The 17,730-nt window shown below is 38.9% G+C and overlaps 1 protein-coding gene across 4 annotated transcripts in view; it reads right to left on the bottom strand.

Moving 5' to 3' along the window:
- VPS13A (vacuolar protein sorting 13 homolog A) overlaps positions 1-17,730 on the bottom strand; it is a 291,281-nt gene that overhangs the window by 26,722 nt on the left and 246,829 nt on the right. For 2 of the 4 annotated variants that reach the window (XR_012904696.2, XR_012904698.2), the window contains exons 69-72: positions 17,411-17,496; positions 14,592-14,715; positions 12,226-12,300; positions 2,348-2,499 (exon numbers count right to left, since the gene is read on the bottom strand). Coding sequence is in view for 2 of the 4 variants with exons in the window: in XM_006122479.5 (XP_006122541.3) it covers positions 11,021-11,071; positions 12,226-12,300; positions 14,592-14,715; positions 17,411-17,496 (336 nt within the window). In the remaining 2 variants the exon portion in view is untranslated. Of the gene's footprint in view, positions 1-2,347; positions 2,500-6,602; positions 11,072-12,225; positions 12,301-14,591; positions 14,716-17,410; positions 17,497-17,730 lie in introns of those variants that run through there. The other 2 variants (XM_006122479.5, XM_075931737.2) reach the window with 1 other exon arrangement.

Raw genomic sequence — 17,730 nt, 5'->3', positions numbered from 1 at the left:
ACCTCTTCGTCGTCATTGCTGGAGAACTTCCATGGCACCGGGGATAAAGCATGTGATGTCGTTGATACCGGTGAAGCGTCGGTCCCGAAGAGAAGTGACTCAGGGGCAAATGTGATTGCCAAGTCAAGCATTTCGCATATATGGCAATGGTGCTGCAAGGATCAGTGCTGGTGTTTGTAGTGTGTGGCTATACGGTACCAATGGAGTGTTCAGCCTGGATGGCAGAAATCGCTGGTATGTTGGCGATATCAAGTATACGACCAGTGCCAAGGAATGAGAAGGTACCGTTGGTGCAGAGGAAGTGGTTGGTGCCATAGGGTGCAGTGCCGTAGTCATCGGTACCGGTGAAGTTGTCGGTACCGATGTGGATGACAGTACCGTGGTTTGTGCCAGTATGGTCTTAGGGCGATGTGTAGGCTCTTTGCCATAGGTGCTGCTGGTAGCTGACGATGCCTGGACACCTGAGGTACCCGGCCCATCATAAGCGCTGATGCGAGGCCAGTGTGCTGATGGTTTCCTTGAGGAGGGCTGGTGATGAGGCTGAGAGGAACTCCTCTTTTTTTGGTACCTTTTTGCCCTGAGGGAAGCCTGGGGCTGAATGTACCTCCCTGGGCTGCCTTCCCTGGTCTGAAGCCAGGTTTGCCTTCTCTTCCAGAAGGTTCAGTTTCCGGCAAAGGTCCCTGTCCCTGTGAGTCCTGGCCTTGAGTTTGGCACAGTGGGGACAATCCTGAGATGAATGGTGCTCTCCTAAACATCTGACGCATTGTGAATGACGGTCCAAGATAGGCATCACGTCTCTACAAGAGGCACACCGTTTAAAACCCGGAGAGCTGGGTACAATGAAAACCTTTTTTTTTTTAAACTATAACTATTAACAATGTGAGAAGACCAACACTAACTAAGAACTATCAATTAACAGCTAATAACAGTTGAAGAGTGTGAATAAGGCAGAGAACTGCAGAGCTCCATCTCAGGCCGAGGGTGGTTGAGAAGGAACTGGAGAGGATGGGCTGCACATGTTTGGTGCCGACTGGCACAGCACACGCTGGTTTGTGCTGCACATGCATGGCCCGACAAGGACTGCTGCAAAATCTCCGATCCAGGCATCAGGACAACATCAAGACCCAAGCATGGAGCATCCACTGGGACCTCTCGAAGAAGAATAGCCGGTATTCCAGTCATTCGTGCATTGTAAGTATGGGTTGGAGTTGTATGTATCTCTAGTGGCCAAGCTTGCAGACCCTCGGGACAGTTCAGCAAACATGACAATGTGGAAATCTGCACTGATTAGGCCCCAACTGGAGTATTGCATCCAGTTCTGGGCACCACATTTCAAGAAAGATGTGCAGAAATTGGAGAAGATACAGAGAAGAACAGCAAAAATGATTTAAGGTCTAGTAAACGAGCTATGAGGGAAGCCTAAAAGAATTGGGCTTGTTTAGCTTAAAAAAGGGAAGACTGAAAGGGGACATGATAGCAGTTTTCAAGTATTTAAAAGGGTGTTACAAGGAGGAGGGAGAAAAGTAGTTGTCCTTGGCCTCTGATAAGACAAGAAGCAATGGGCTTCAACTGCAGCAAGGGAGGTTTAGGTTGGACATTAGGAAAAATGTCCTAACTGTCAGGGTAGTTAAATACTGGAATAAATTGCATAGGGAGGCTGTGGAATCTCCATCACTGGAGATATTTAAGAGCAGATTAGATAAACACCTGTTAGGGACAATCTGGTGCTTGGTCCTGCCATGAGGGCAGTGGACTGGACTCAATGACCTCTCAAGATCCCTCCCAGTTCTAGGATTCTATAAGTCAAGATGCTGGGTGACCTCTGCAGATACTTGTACTGGCTTCTACAAATCTCAGCTCTGCATTTAAAAAAAATTGAAACACCTATCAGATTGTACTATAATAGCAAAAGGTTTTAAAATCTGTCATGTGCTTAAATGGAAAGAGGTGTTAGTGAATATTAGCAAATGAGTTCAAATACTGATATGTCAATGTAACATTTAACCTACAAATCATTTGACCGCCATGTAACCAATACATGGAAAATGTGACTGACAGAAATAATATATTTGCATGTACTTTATCTTCTATGTGTCAGTATAATTGTCTTCTGCAAAAATTGTATCTGTTTACTAGGGCAAATAATTATCCTATACTAGAAAAATTTAAAACCTAAAAATGAACAAAAAAGCATTAGCTAGTAGACTGTCAGAACTATGCTTTACATTTTGCCTAGAATCAATCACAAATAGTGTCTCTTAGCAACAACCCCTTATATAGCTTTTTTCACCCACAATCATCACATTGAAAACACTGATGAACTAGGTTAGAGAAAATTGCAACATACCTGAGATTATCCTCTGATTTGCTTCTTTCCCTTTGTCTTCAGAGTCTGTGTATTATAATTGGACAATCAACTGCTCATCTCAGCCCAGTTTTTAAGTGACCTCCATTACATGTTGCAATTTATCAGTTGGGGAGAGAATGTTGTGCACCAACCTGTAATTTAACAATGGCCACGTGTCAATCTTGATGAACAGTAAGAAGTATGCACAATAGATTTGAACATGTCAATCAATATTAATAGAACAACCTGGGTGGTTTTTTAAAAAAGATTTTTGAAATTTGCACTTTTTAGAAATAAACTGATGTATGGAAGTGTGGGAACTCAAAGTTATAAGAATTTTTAGATCACAAGGCCGAGTTGGGCATAGCTTCCAATAACTTAAAGCTATAGGACTTTTGCGTAAAAACCTCATGTTCAAACACCAAGTGCTTCTCATTAATTTCTACAACTTTACGTAATTTTACAATTTCTCAAAGTGTAACAGCAATTCATTTGCTACTGTGTTCAATTCTGCAAACATTGCAGTAGGAAACAGATTTTTTTTTTTGTATAAGTGTTTCTGACAACACTTTAAAACATTCTGTTGTGGTGACAACACTACAGGGATCATTACTTAGTGAAGTTAGAGAGAAACACCACAAAATTATTTGTATATACTGCTGTAAGCCTTTTCTAAAAACTTTCTTCTAATGTGTCTTTTATGTTGTGCTGCATCAGCCAACACAAATGTAATAAATAGGTGAAAGCAAAACATGCCTGAAATAAATTTACATAGGAAAAAGAGGTTACTTACCAGTAACCAGGAGTCTTCCAGATGGTTCCACATATTCCCATGTATGGATTATTGTGCCACCTTATGATGCCTTGTGGTACCTTTCCCTTTAGTGTCACCAATATTCTGAGAAAGAGACCATACAATGGAGTGCCCCTACCATCTTCAGTTCCTTGCACCACAAAGCCAGAGACAGAAATGAACAAGGACTCTCTCAAAAAGGGTTAGGTTGGTGGGAAGTATAAATACATGGAGCCATCTCCAAGAACTCTGGTTATGGGTAGGTAACTGTAACCTGCATTTCTTCAAGTGTGTCTGCATATTCCTACTTATGGGATAGGCTGATAAGCAGTGTTGAAATCTAACCTACAGGCAGGAACAGTCCTTGTTGAATAGAGATTGAAGCCCTGTCTTGTTAAACTCAGTGGCCTCCCTGGAGGCCAAGTCTAGAGCAGTGTTTCTCAACCTTTTTTTTATAAAGTACTCCCTTTTTAAATATATATAATTATCCCAGTACCTACAGTTTTCTGACAATTTTTTTTCTAACATTGCAACACATTTGTTTAAACAACTTAATCATAGCTAGGGTTGCCAGATGGTTTCAACAAAAATACCAGACACACTTGGCATTATATCACAATCTACATTACATCTTATTTAGAAAATACCAGACATTTATATTTTCTCAATTTGTTTCCTGAACAGAAAGCTCAAATACTGGACTGTCCGGTTCAAAACCGGACACCTGGCAATTCTAGCTGGGCAGGTGATGGAAATGTTTCGGTATAAAATGTAAAACAAAAATTCAATTTTCTCCAAATTTCAGTTGTGTTGACTTATTTCCCTCCCCCTCCCCCCCGATTTATCTCTTACCACAGGTTGAGAAACACTGGTCTAGAGCATAATTCTCAGTGAAGGTGTACACCGTAGCCCAAGTGGCAGCCCTGCATATTTCAGTAATTAGCACTTGCTGAAAACAAGAGAACAAACTTGCTCATGTGGTTCAGTTGCAGCAGGTAAAGAACTTATGCTAATATGTAACATGCATCAATACATAGTTGAATGCACAAAGAAACAGTCTAGGAAGAAACTGTGTAACCCATGTGGCTATTAGCATAAGATGCAGTTTAGATTATTTATAAAAACTCTTTAGTCATACCCAAATGGGCAAGAACCCTTCTAGCCACTAAAGTATAAAACAACTTCTCAGTTCTTATAGAATGTGGTTGGGTTGGGGCGAAAAAGAGGAGGAAATCAGACATTACCTTCAGTAAGAAACTGATTAGGCCTGTGACTTACCTTGTCCTTATGAAAAGAAGTGAGATGGATCAGCTATAAAATCATTCACTCTGCTGGCCAATGTGATGGTGATAATGAAGGCTGTTTTGATAAGTATATGACAGTGTGAAAACACAACCAAATTTTCAAAGGGTGAATTCACCAGAACGATCAAGATCCCAAGAGGAAATAGGACTTCTAATGGAAGATACACTTTTGATAAACTTTTCATGAACTTCTTAACTGAAGTGCGAACAGTGAACTGCCATCGAAAAATATATCATATGTGGAGATGGCTGCCCAATGAACTGATTTTTAAATGAATGAAATATTCCAGAACACAAGGAACGTGAACTGATACAGGTGAATCATAATTCCTCTTAATTCATGCTTGAAAATTAGACCATTTTAGAAGGTAGCAGTTTCTAGCTGACGGCTTTCTAGAGTTAAGTAGTATATCGTGCACAGATGAAAAACAGGATTGCTCAAGAGCAGACAAGTCACAGTTTGATCACTCACACTGCCGGATGATGTGACCGTGGGTCCAGATGAAAGATCCTACTCTTCCCTTGACACCGAAATCAGAGACTCTGCAGGACACTTACAGGAGATTGGTAAACACCGGTTGACAAGGCCAAGCCTGAATGATGAGACTATTTTTGCCCTGTCTTATCTTTTTCACTACCTTCTGAGTCAAGGGAAAGGAATGAAAGGTATACATCAGACCATTATCCCTGTGCAGGAGGAAGGCATCTGATAGGGAAAGACTGTTCTTGCCCACTCAGGAGCAGAAGAGGCAACACTTTTTATTGACCCTATTTGAACAGATCTGCATCTCATCAACTCCAACTGGAGAATATGGTCTGAGTCAATTGATCATTCAGGGAACCATTCACAAATCTGGGAGGTCTCTACTCAGATTATCAGCAACTATGATGTTTTCTCCTGCAAGAAGCATAGCCATCGGATAACCTCACCCAGACCTCAAAGAGTCCAATCTCTGGCTGAGTCACTGAAATTCTCAAATTATGGTTAAAGACTTTAAGATAGAGAGATTTCACCATTTACACTAGCTTAAACATGACCCATGCTGCAGAGGAAGGCAAACCCACCTCTCCTCCCCCAACAATCTCTATCCAGTCTAACCTGGGGGATAATTCCTTTCCGATCCAAATATGGCAATTAGACAGACTCTAAGCTTGTGGGCAAGCCACTGTATCAGAGGTAGCAGTGAAGGGTGCCAGGCAGGAGCTGGTCTGCAGTAGCAACCCCTGTTGGGGGCGGGGGAGGAGGCAGGAGGGTCTCAGCTCCTGGACCTAGCACTAGCTGGAACTGAGCTTTAAATGCAGAGCCACAGCAGGGGTAGATCCCAGACCCAGTGCAAGCTAGGGATGAGTTGGGCTGGGTAGCCTGCTAGAAAATTGATTGGCGGAGGGAGGGGGTTGAGGGAAATGTGTGTCGTCTATTGCATTAACCTATAAACTTTTGCTTATTGGTTAATCGACTACACTATTACATCCCTCGTAAAGACCATGCAGATCTCCAACTCTAGGCATGGGGGAGAGATAAGAAGGTGCTGAGGGACACTGGGGTGGTGCCACCTCAAGTAGCTAGAGGAAAGGCTATGGCTAAGAGGCGTGAGCACTGCCCCTCTATGGGTGCTTCTAGGCTGGTCCCTAAGGGGCCTCAAAAATAGCCTCAAAGATAAATGCTGACAACACGTGAGGTAAAGTACAAAGAAGGTCTCCCTATTTCCCCCCCAAAATCACAGATGTTTAAAAATGAAAATGGTGAATTGCTGCATTCAGTTGATCTCCCAGAGATAGATTTTTTTCAGTAGTTTACTTAATAGATGAGACATCAGGTATATTCTTATAGAACTGAACTGTCTTGGTTAATAGGAAAAGTCAAACTTCAGTAAAAATTAAACAACAGTTGAGAAATTAGGAAAATGTAATCTATTGCTGGAAAGCATGTTTAATTATGCAGTGATTGGTTGCTTACTGAAAATACAATACAGCAGAACCACTCTTCTTTGTGGCATGGTGGAATCATTACATATGTAAATCAATAATTAATGAAAAATGTATAACTTTTTGGAGATCAAATGCAAAGCAACAAGAAAGAGAAGAAACATTCTAGTTTTTTTAGAAAGAATGTACTACTTTTTCCTGTAAAGTAACACTATGTGAAGAAACATGCATACAAGTTTTTTAAAAATTTTAATAAACATATTCATCTATAGCCAGGCATAAATATTTGCATTGTGTGATTATATTGTCATATTACAAGCTATACAAGATTTAGCATTCTTACAAAGATATGTGAACGCTGTATTTATAAAAATCATCATTTGACATTAGCAGACTAATTTCTTAGGAAAACTGCATGTTTACAGTTCAAGCTCAAGAACTTGGATAGACCAGAGTGTAACCTTTACATTTACTATTTTCATAGACACATGAGAAACAAAAACCAAACAGAACCACAAAGGGCTGCTCAGATATGAAAATAAACATTTTTGAACTGCTAACCAACACTAATATATGTGTGTATTTTATGAAGGTTACAAAGATACATAAACTACTACTATTATTTTTTATAAAAATAGTAGAAAATAAAGGATTTTTAAGAAGTTCTTTTTCCAGAACTTACGGTAACTTCTAAATCCTGCTTCATTTAGAGGCAGAAAAACGATATGTATTATGAATGCAAATTATAATCACCCCGCAGTTCTAAATAAAAAATCCAGTTATAAACCTCTATTTTTTTAATCAAGGAAACCTTAAAGCTAAGGGCTGCATGCCACGCTCAGGTGCAAGCAACTCTCTTTGAAGATAATTTGGCTTTAGTTGCTTATAGCCTAAAGGTTCTGTGTGGTAACACACAAACTCTCCTCAATCGTGGTAACAAAAGCCACAAGACTAGTGAAAAAATGCACATAGTTAAACTTTATAAATTAAGAGGAAAATATTCAAAGCTATATTAATATCTTTACTTTTTGTTAAACCTTAAGGCCCGGAAAAAACCTTTATGGGGCCCTTAATTGTATGCAAAACTTTAGTTGTGTAGAATAGACATTACATCTTTTGACTTATTTTTCATCATCTGTCTTGTATTTTTATTACTAGAATATCCCACTGTTTTATAGGGCTTAGTCACTATTATTTAAAACTAGTCGTTCTTACTTCATGTTTTGGTTTTCCAATAGCTATTACAGGTTGTACCTCTGAAAATTGGCACTCCTGGACCAGAGCGCCCACGAGCCTGAAGGGCAGGAGGGCCAGGCTGGCCTGAGGCAACAGGGCTGGCAGCCTGGCTGGGGGGAGTGCAGGACTATAGCTGGAGCCCCACACTAGTCTACAGCAGTCCACGGCAATGTGAGGCTGAGGCCAAAGCCCCATGGCAGTGCGGGGCTGGAGACTCCTGGCAGCCCCCTGGAGCCCTGGTCTGGGGCATCGTGGCAGCTCCCAGGGCTGAAGTTGGAGTCCCACAGCAGCACAGAGGCAGAGTCCCCTGGCAGCCTCCTATAGCAAGGGGCAGAAGCCCCATGGCTGTCCCCCGATGCACAGGGACAGAGCCTGTATCATCCAGGGAGCCAGCAGCAGATGGGGAAGCAGGACAGTGAGCTTGGTGGGGAGGGCAAAGCAGGGTGCCTACTGGGGCCTGCCAGCAGCAGGAGGAGATGGATTTGGGGGCTGGTGGCAGACCACCTCCCTTGGTCTGTCAAATTTTCTCATTCAGAACTGGTCATATCTCAGTGGTGCTGGACCAGGGAAGCCCAATCTGTACTAATACTATTTTTAACATAGTTAAAAAGCATAAAATGTTTTTTCTGAGAAAACAAACCAGGTATTTTTTCAAAAGAAAATTCATATTCATTTAAAGGAGACAATATGCTTCAATAAAGATTCACAGTAATAATTAACTAATATTTTAATACTACAGTGGACCAAATCAAAATGCAAACATTACAATGTCTTAAATTTAATATAAGTCATTAATAAAATGAATATATTCTTTTCCACTGAATAAAGAATGGCTGAAGTGTAGCAATGTAATCAAAACTTGTAGCAGGGTGCGGCAATAGCAGCTGTAAAGAAAAAATAATGTAAGGAACATATGAAGCGTGTTGTTCAAGAGAGGAACCCTAGACAATAAGGGCAAGATAGGATCCTGGAAGCTGGGAGGAGTTCTGCAAATGCCTTTTTCAAAAGTTCTGCAATATGATGGAATTGGGCTTTTTTTCCATATTTTTTAGACTAAGTAAGGATCTTTGCTGATTTATAATATCAAAATAGTTTATAATTTATAGCAATATAGCATTAAAAATGGAAGAAAACTACAATCTATTAAAATAGGCACTTAAGGATAGCTCTTCAGTCTTTGAAGATCTAGTTTAAGAATTGGGCATTTAAAATGGGGGAAAAAAATGGGAATCCTCTAGGAACTTACTAGGTGATCAGGCTGAAGACAGGAGTCACACAAAATTACTTTAGTGTCAGAGTACACCAGAAAATAAAAGGTGGTGATAAGCAAACCCATTGAACAAAAGAAAGTTCCAAAGAGAGAGGAATGATTTACAAATAAGAGAACAAAAAAGATTATACAAATGAGTACACACAAAGAAGGCATGAGTTGTGATGGAGGTCAAAAGCAGAAATTCCGGGAGCAGATCTTTAGCAAATATAGGAAGAAAAATAAAATGGCATTCTAAAGGAGATCATAATAAGGCTGTTGATCCAGCTGTATTGTATAAATTTAGAAGTAGAAGAAAGTAAAAAGGAGGAGAAAGTTTGTATTACCCGGTATTCAGCTGAAGACATTACCAACAGTCAAACAAGGCAATATATTCATTATAATTTTGGTGTGAATGTAACAAGTACTCTTGGTGTATATTTCATGTTTTCTGTACCACAAAGGGTACACATGACTGGAATAACACACAATCATATAGTTTGGAACTTGTTTATACTCTTTTGATTCAATGTACATTCCATATAGCAAAGAATAAAATATTGTGGGGGAAAATTACAATAATGCAATATATTTTGTAACCAGCTGTAAGATTAAACACAGCAGGGAAGACTTGGTATAAATGAAATTAACTGAAGTTTGGCAAGCCATTTACTTTAGCTCTTACAATAGAGAAAACGTTTTAGATAGCTCAAACAGCACCAGCATTTTCAGGAGAATTAAATTCCCTAACTACACATACTCCAAACAGTGGTTTGGAAATAACATTTTGGCAGCAGATACTACATGCATCAGACCTTCCACAGACTTCAAAAACTAGAGTAGGCATTATATTCATTTATCACTATACAGTTCCCCTTCACCTTTTGTGTCAACTGATCAATAGATATTATTTTTAAACCATCCTCAAATATTACAATTAATACATCATGACAGTAAATTGAAAAAAAAAAAACCCTTAATGTGACACCACAGCAAGGCTTTCTTTACTGAAGTCTAACTGCCACTTACATTATCCCATCTTGATATTAAACATTTAAAAAAAAGTTTCATTAGTTATGTAAAGGTAATTAAGTCAACATTACTTTTGTTAAATTATGTTAAAATGAACATGATTTTTATATAAGATTTGATTAATTCAGTCGTCATCTGTAATTTATTCTTTGCATGGACTACTATGTAAGTCTAGGAATACTCTTGCATTAATCAGTACTCTCAAAATATCAGCATATGCTTCATTATGCATATATTCATACAGTTATGCACTATATTCATAGTGTTAAAATATGGTCATACTATTCACAACATTATTCCAAAGATTTATCTGCTTCTCCTTTCCCCAGATTATCATTTCCTTTGGTAAACACACCCGTTCTTTCTTATGAATATGTGTACGTGTGCGTGCGCGTGTGTGTGTGTGTGAGCGCGTGTGAGTGAGAGAGAGAGAGAGAGAGAGAGAGATGAGTATTGGAAGCTTTTTCTAAATTTAAGTGACATAAAAAAAGTTTATACTAAAAGTGATATAACTATATTAAGTTTATCATGAACTGTTCATTTATTTAAAAAGTAAAGAAAATAATTCCATGATATTTATCCATATAAAGCCCTTCTAAGATAAAATATCTGAGTTAGACATTTTTGTCAGCAATGTCATTCTGAATTTTCTTCAAGATTTAGGATTAAGTCTGCCTAATCCCTGATGAGTTCATTTGAATTTCAATATAATGAAGTGGCTGACATCTATGTGAAAACTGATGGGAGAACAAGAGTTCTTAGTGTTTGATTACCACCTCAAGAGATGTTCCATTCTAAATATCACACAGATTATTCTAGAGATCATGAAAGAATCAAACATAGGACTACTACGTTTTTGTACTGTATTTGTAAGGATTCAGTTATCTAGATTTAAGTGTCTAATTTCGTAAGTGAAAAACCAGACTATTTAACCTGACACTGACTGACTACTCAATTAAAATTTGCTTATGATTATATATTATATAGGCAGAATGAAGCTATTACAATAAAGGCTTCTACAAACTCTCCTCTTTTTTTGCTGGCAATCACTTTCACATGTTAAACACCAATTAAAACGCAACAGCCAAAAGTGCACATTCCATGTTTTCGGTGTCTTGGTGCTTCTCCAGAAATTACAACTTTGGATGACTTTCTCTTGCTTCTTCCAGTTTAGAAAGGATCCACTGTGGCAGTTAAGAGAAAAAAAAAGTCCCCTTAGTAAAAAGTGTGCCATGCAGTAGAACATTTGGCTGGAATGGCCAGACATGTCATCATTTAATACCGGGTCTAATCAAATCTTAACATAATGCAAAGATCATAATCTATCAATAGTATTTCTCTTTCTGGTCTCAGAGAAACTGACTGAGGTTCAAATTCCACTCTTTCACGTGACAACACATAAGACTAATGCTAAAATAAGATTCCAATGTCCTAATCTGCGGATAAGGTTGCCACCTGTCTGGATATTACCTGGACAGTCCAATTTTAGGCTTCTGTGTCTGGGTGTCCTATATGAACAACAATATTTTAGAAAAGTAATAATCATCACTGTTTTGCATATATGCTAGAGAAACATTACTGTTCATTTATATTATCCAATCATTTTAGGCAAGTAACAGAACAGAGACTGACATGGTCCCTCCACCAAACAATTACAATTAAAGTTAAGAGGTGACGGAGAGAGGATGACAAACAGTCGAAAGAGGATGGAATCAGAAAAATTGAATCATGCTGCAATATGATCATATTGTTTGTTTAAGCACAAACATGTTGTGGTTCTGTCAAAATTGTTTTCAACAATTAGGTTGTTTTTTAAAATTAGGAAAATAAATATACTAATAAGTCAACACAGTGTAGAGAAATAAGTTTTTAGAAAGGTTTAAGTGCAAAGGTACTGGCATGGCAGATAGGAGTGGGAAAGGCATTGCTTGTATCGTGAGAAGTATGATAAAAAAGGAGATTAAAGTGTCCTGGGAGAAAGATAAAAAGTCTATCAAGGCTGATAAGAGGTCAAGTCAGATAAATAAATAGGGCTGGAGTTGTGTGCTGCTCTGTGACTCCATTTCCCCATCTGTAAATTGAGGACTCCCAAATTCCAAGGCCAAAAAACACAGTGTGATAATCTAGTCTGTGTGAAACACAGGCCATAGAACTTTCTAATACAAATTCCTATAGCCCCTCTCTCTCAGAAATACATACAATCTTGATTTACAATTATCATTGATGGAGAATCATTCATGGGAGAAATTTCACATGTCAATGTTCTTATGAAGCCAGGCTTTTTACCAAAGTAAAGTACTGTGTTGTTATAATTTAAATAGTAGTTGTTTGTTTTTACCTTGGCATCTTCTGGAGTCCTAAAATTAATTATTTTTCCAAACTCTTTGGCATGGAATACAGACTTAACGCGTTCCTACAAAACAAACAAGTTTAAATTATATTACCTCAGTTTTTCTGAAGCTAATGAATCTTTATACTCTTACTAGAAGATGCACCTGGCATTGCTCAGATCTTCAACTCAAATAAGTTTTTTCTTAATTTAAATCATTGTTCTGGAATGGGGTTGGCAATGAGAGGTTCAGCGTGGAGGCTGCCCCAGAGACAGAGGTATACCCAGCCCTCTCTCATTGCAACAGCTTGGGTTCAGGTGATAAGCTCCTGTCCATCATGGCCACTGCAGCTCCAGTGGGCATTGCCAGGGTAGGCATGTATGTCCAACTGAGGGACAGACAGAGTCACACACACACACACACACACACACACACACACACACACACACACACACAGTAGTATATGGTAGGTAGCTGTTCCTTTCTCCGCCCTCCGGGCCCAACGCAGTTATAGCTGTCCTGGTCCCCATCTCTGGCCCCCTTCTGTCCCCCTCTGGTCATTCCGCAGAATAAACTCTCTCCTGACAGATCCCTCCCTTTACATTTTATAAGAAACAACTGAATTCCACACACATTCCATTATCTTGGCACAACCAAACCATGACCTTGCTTTAAGTTATGATAAAAGGAAGCTGAATACTATATTTGGTGATCTTAGCTCTGACCATTTAGGAGGGTTTTTTGTACAAATGGACTCCGACAGACAGACAGACACATTTCTAAAATATATAGTAAGAAGATTTGCTCTACAAGAAAGACCTTTTAAAGAGCAGTCTACTCAAACAAATTTTTAACTACAAACCTTACTTTACAACATCATTCTGTTTAATGCACTGTATGTCTATCATTTTAAACATCTATATATCTATAGAATAATCAACTATCTAGAACAGGCGAGTTAATTAAAAGCATTTGATGTGCTAAATTTTTCTATATAATAATTGCATGATGTGAACTACATGAGAACTAATGCACACTGGAGCTATTTTTCATGCATGGTCTCACTTTCTTAGAGAATTCTATTTTAGGATTCATTCCTCTTCCTCATTGCTGCTTGTCCATGGAGGGGAGATTACATTCCTATGTCCTTTACTGTTAGACATTCAGATGAGTAAAAAAAGGTATTCCTGAGTGAGTTCAAATCTTCTTTCAATTTCCACTCTTCTTAGGAAGAGAATACCAGACCCTTTGCCAAGTAATTCTTGTGCCGGGGTTTTAGGGAGGGTGTTTGGATTTACCCAAATAAAACTCTAATCTTGAAAAACAGACCTTCCTGTTGTGTCCCAGGTGCTAGAAAGTTGTGACCCTCTCTTACTACAGTGTTTCCAAAGGAATGTTAGCATATATAGGCGGGAGATGTAGGAATCCAAGAAGCTGTAAGGACTCTTAAGTGCATATCTATACTGCAATATAAGACTGAGCTCAACTCCAACTTGAGCCCCCTTCCATCTACCACAAGTCCCTGAGACTTGGACTCAGACCTCAGGTTCTAGGACCTTGCAGGGGTGTGAGTTTCACCCAGTCAAAACGGGACCTAGAGTTCAACCACTATTCTTTACAGTGTAGATACACCATCCCTCCTACCTCTGACTTGGGCCCTGAGAGCCCACTAAAATTACCATATAATATCAACAATTTTCTTTGTCCTCTCTATCCCAAAAATCTTCAATCAACTCCAGGGAAACTGAAGTAACCCCAACTTTGTGAAGCCAGTTGCTTCGAGACTCACTAATCTCAAGCTTACATTTCAGGGTAGATATGTCCTAAGCCTCTTTTCTCTGGCTGACTGAGGATCCACAGAGTTGGAAACAATTATTGCAGAGCTCTTTCTATGTAATTCTTGAATGCATATCTTGGCAGATACAACTGGTTTACCATATGAAGAGCAAGGGCAGGAACATATGAAAAGAGATGTGCAGGTGGTCTGCGTAGGCTAGAAATACTACCTGTGAAGATGTTACTTATTTATTTTAATAAACATTTTCCACACAGAAGAAAAGTGTCTGAGTGGAAGCTGAAACCCTTCCCACAACCAAAAAAACCCCCAACCAAACAAAAAAACCAACATGGGTGAATGTGGACAAGGAAATTCCCTTGTTACTGCCCAAAACTGACTTTTAAAAACTGGGAATTGAAAAATAAATTGGAAAAGCTGAGTTAACATTCTGATCCACTCATTGGGCGTGAGTTAGTCTGGGATATGATCAAGCTCATAGACAAATCTGAGCTACCTCCTGTAAAGATGTCAAAAGAACTTCAGAATGAAAAAAATAAATCATACTTTTACATTTCATTCAATAGGCATTTACCCTACCTTGGCTTCAATGCGTAATCTTCTTCCATCAACAATGAATGGCTCTTTGGTAAACTCATCATAAGTGTATTGCCACTCACATGTCAGCTGTCCAAATGTTCCTTTTGTCACAAACAAAACACCACTAGCAAGAGTAAAACATAAACATGAGGCAGAAATGAAAATGGAGGCAGAAAATAAAAAGGTATTAAATACTTCCTCATTGCCACTAAAGAAATTAGGAACTAAGGGTGTGTTTAAACTACATCCCTCTGTCGGCAGAGGGATGTAAATGAAGCACTTCGAAAATGCAAATGAAGCGGGGATTTAAATATCCCATGCTGCATTTGCATAATCACGTCATGGCACTCTTTTGAAAAAGTGCTATTTCGAAATTGAAACCGCAGTCTAGACTGAGGTTTACAGGATCTTTCGAAAAAATGCCCCGTTTTCGAAAGAACCGCCTCTAGACTGGTTTCAATTTCAAAAGAGCACCATTACTGGATTATGCAAATGAAGCATGGGATATTTAAATCCTCACTTCATTTGCACTTTCGAAGTGCTTCATTTACATCCCTCTGCTGACAGTGGGATGTAGTCTAGACGTAGTCTAAATGACAGTGCAGTGAAACGATTTCATTTCAAATTGTCTCTCACGAGTTAAGATACATACAACAACCAACATAGCATGATTTTTTAAAAGATTTGGGGCTTGTCTATACAGGGATACTCAAGAAAGTTAACCCAAATTAACTTTAAAAGTGCATTAGTTAAATGACATTAAACCCCTGTGTGGATTAAAATTGAAGTGGCTTTTAATTCATCTTAGCATAATTTACTTTGGAGGTGAATTAATGTAAACAAAATTAAGACTACTAAAATTCTAAATAATAGCATCCAAATAGAGGTTTAGTGGGTTTAATTAACACACTTTTAATTCACACTTTAGTTAATTCATATATATTTTCCTGATTGTCCCTGTGTACTAAATTCCTAAATTCTGCAGGTTCCTATAGCTTACTGATAGCATCTATCAGCATTTTTCTTATGCCAAAGCAGCAACTTTACTTCTAACTTGACATTCTCTGGAGAAAAGCAGTCCCTAGACAGAAAAATGGAAATGATTTATGCTCCATTATTAAATATTTCTGAGTCGCAAAGAAAATTCCATTCCTTTATTACTGAGTATCATTATTTAAATCTCAGTCCTGCAATGTGTTTTTCACAAGTGGATGCCTGAGTCCATACAGAATCCTACTGACTTCATACAGACTAAATACACAATTTATCTGTTTCAGTTATGGAAAACATGAATGAAAATTAGTCATCCTTGGATTATAGAAGTTATACCCGTGAGGCATCTATCATATATTTTGAAAAGTTAGTTAGTTTGTGGATTTGTTTGTGTAAAATGGAGTCATACTTTGCGATTACCTACAGATACCCAATTTTGCATAAACAATCTTGCCACTTAAATTAGCTTAATACACTACTTTTTACACTGGAATATGTTAGGTGAAAGGTTTAATTATTTTTGTTTTTAATCAGATTAGATTTCATAAAAATATTTGCTAACAAAATTAAATTCGAGTTGCCTATTCAACTGTCAATTTCGTGCAAAGAAAATGTTAATGCTATAAATCACAAAATAATTCAAATTAGTTACGGAAAGAGGAATGGAAGCTTTATGAGTTTCTGATTCAAATTTACTATGTATGGTAATTATTCAAGAAAATAAATGTTTGCAATCGAAATCCTACAAATTTAAAACTGTTCTTTTACTTACTTTTTGCAAGCACATTAATAAAAAATTCTATTATATATATTTAATTTCTTGAATTTTCCTATAAGTGTAATCTATGCAAAATGACTTTGTCCGGTCAATGATGGGCATTACCCGCTAGTACAATAATATATTCTTTGCCAAACTGGCAATGGAGTCGTCACAGATAATAGGATACCAGACCCTTTTTTTAATCCATTGTGTGTGCATATATATGTCTATGTATAAACACATACTTAAAATGATAAAAATAGCTACTATATCTAAAAGAATTATTGCTCAAACAGTTTGGTGGTTCATTTTGAACCTCTCAAATCTGGGATTCTATGGTCCAGCAAGGCCACGGATGTTGCTGGATTGAAGAGCCCCAGGAGAGTGGGTCTGCTGAGTCCCGGTTGGGCCAGCAGCAGCTTGGCAGGGGAACCATGATGTCAGCTGGCGTCTAGGACCCTTGGCTCTGGCTGGGGAACCCCCCAGTGTCAGTGGGATCAGATGGCCAAAGCAGTTCCGACCAGGAAACCTTGAGAATTCCCTGGTGGCAGCAGGGCCATACAGTGACCCAGGAGCCCCAACAGCAAGGCCAGGCAGAAGTCAGGAGTCCCGGCCCCAGCAGGGGAATCCGCTGTGGCCAGCCCCGGCTAGGAAACTGCAGGTACCTCCGGCGGCAGTGGGTTTGGCGGTGGCTGAGCGACCCTGGCTGGGAACCCCCTGGTAGCTGGCCCATAGCAGCATGGCAGGTAGTGGCTGGGTGGCCTCAGGGTCAAGAAACACCGAGGAACTCCTGGAGGTAATGGGGCCAGCAGTGGCGGGGAACCACTGGGAGCAGCAGTTGGGGAGCCTCGGCCGGGCCAGAGTTAGCGTGACAGCAGCAGTGCGGGAAACTCCAGCCTTGAGAGCCCAAAGAAAAGGAGCCGGCAGCAGGGCAGCCAGCAGTGGAGCATTCAACTCCCCTTGTCTGAGATGGTTCAGGTCCCGAGCGTGCCAGATCAGGGAGGTCCAACCAGTACATTTTACCATATTATTATATTTACTACTATTCAAAAAGAAAATCTTTTACCTTTTTGTTATCATTAACAAATCTGTATTATTAACCATGGCATGTGCAATATATCTGAGTTTTGCAAATCTTCCATTTTCAATTTTCTGGAGAAAAAAAGAGATGCGTTACAGCATTCAATAAAACACATTAATGTATCTATTTCTGGAGCTTTTTCCATCACAACATGCATACTATTTACAGTAGACTGAATACTATAGTTGAATCTTCAGTTTTAAATATTGAGGCTCTATAAACTTCTGGAAGCCAGAATTTCAGAGGAATGAACTATATAACCATGTAAAACAGGCTTCTCCTTCAGTTTCAACTATGACAGAGCT

Source organism: Pelodiscus sinensis, chromosome 6 (assembly GCF_052426305.1).
Source record: "Pelodiscus sinensis isolate ZL-2025 chromosome 6, ASM5242630v1, whole genome shotgun sequence".
Lineage (NCBI taxonomy): Eukaryota > Metazoa > Chordata > Testudines > Trionychidae > Pelodiscus > Pelodiscus sinensis.
Note: the sequence above shows the minus strand (reverse complement) of the source record. Positions and strands in the feature narration are given on the sequence as shown.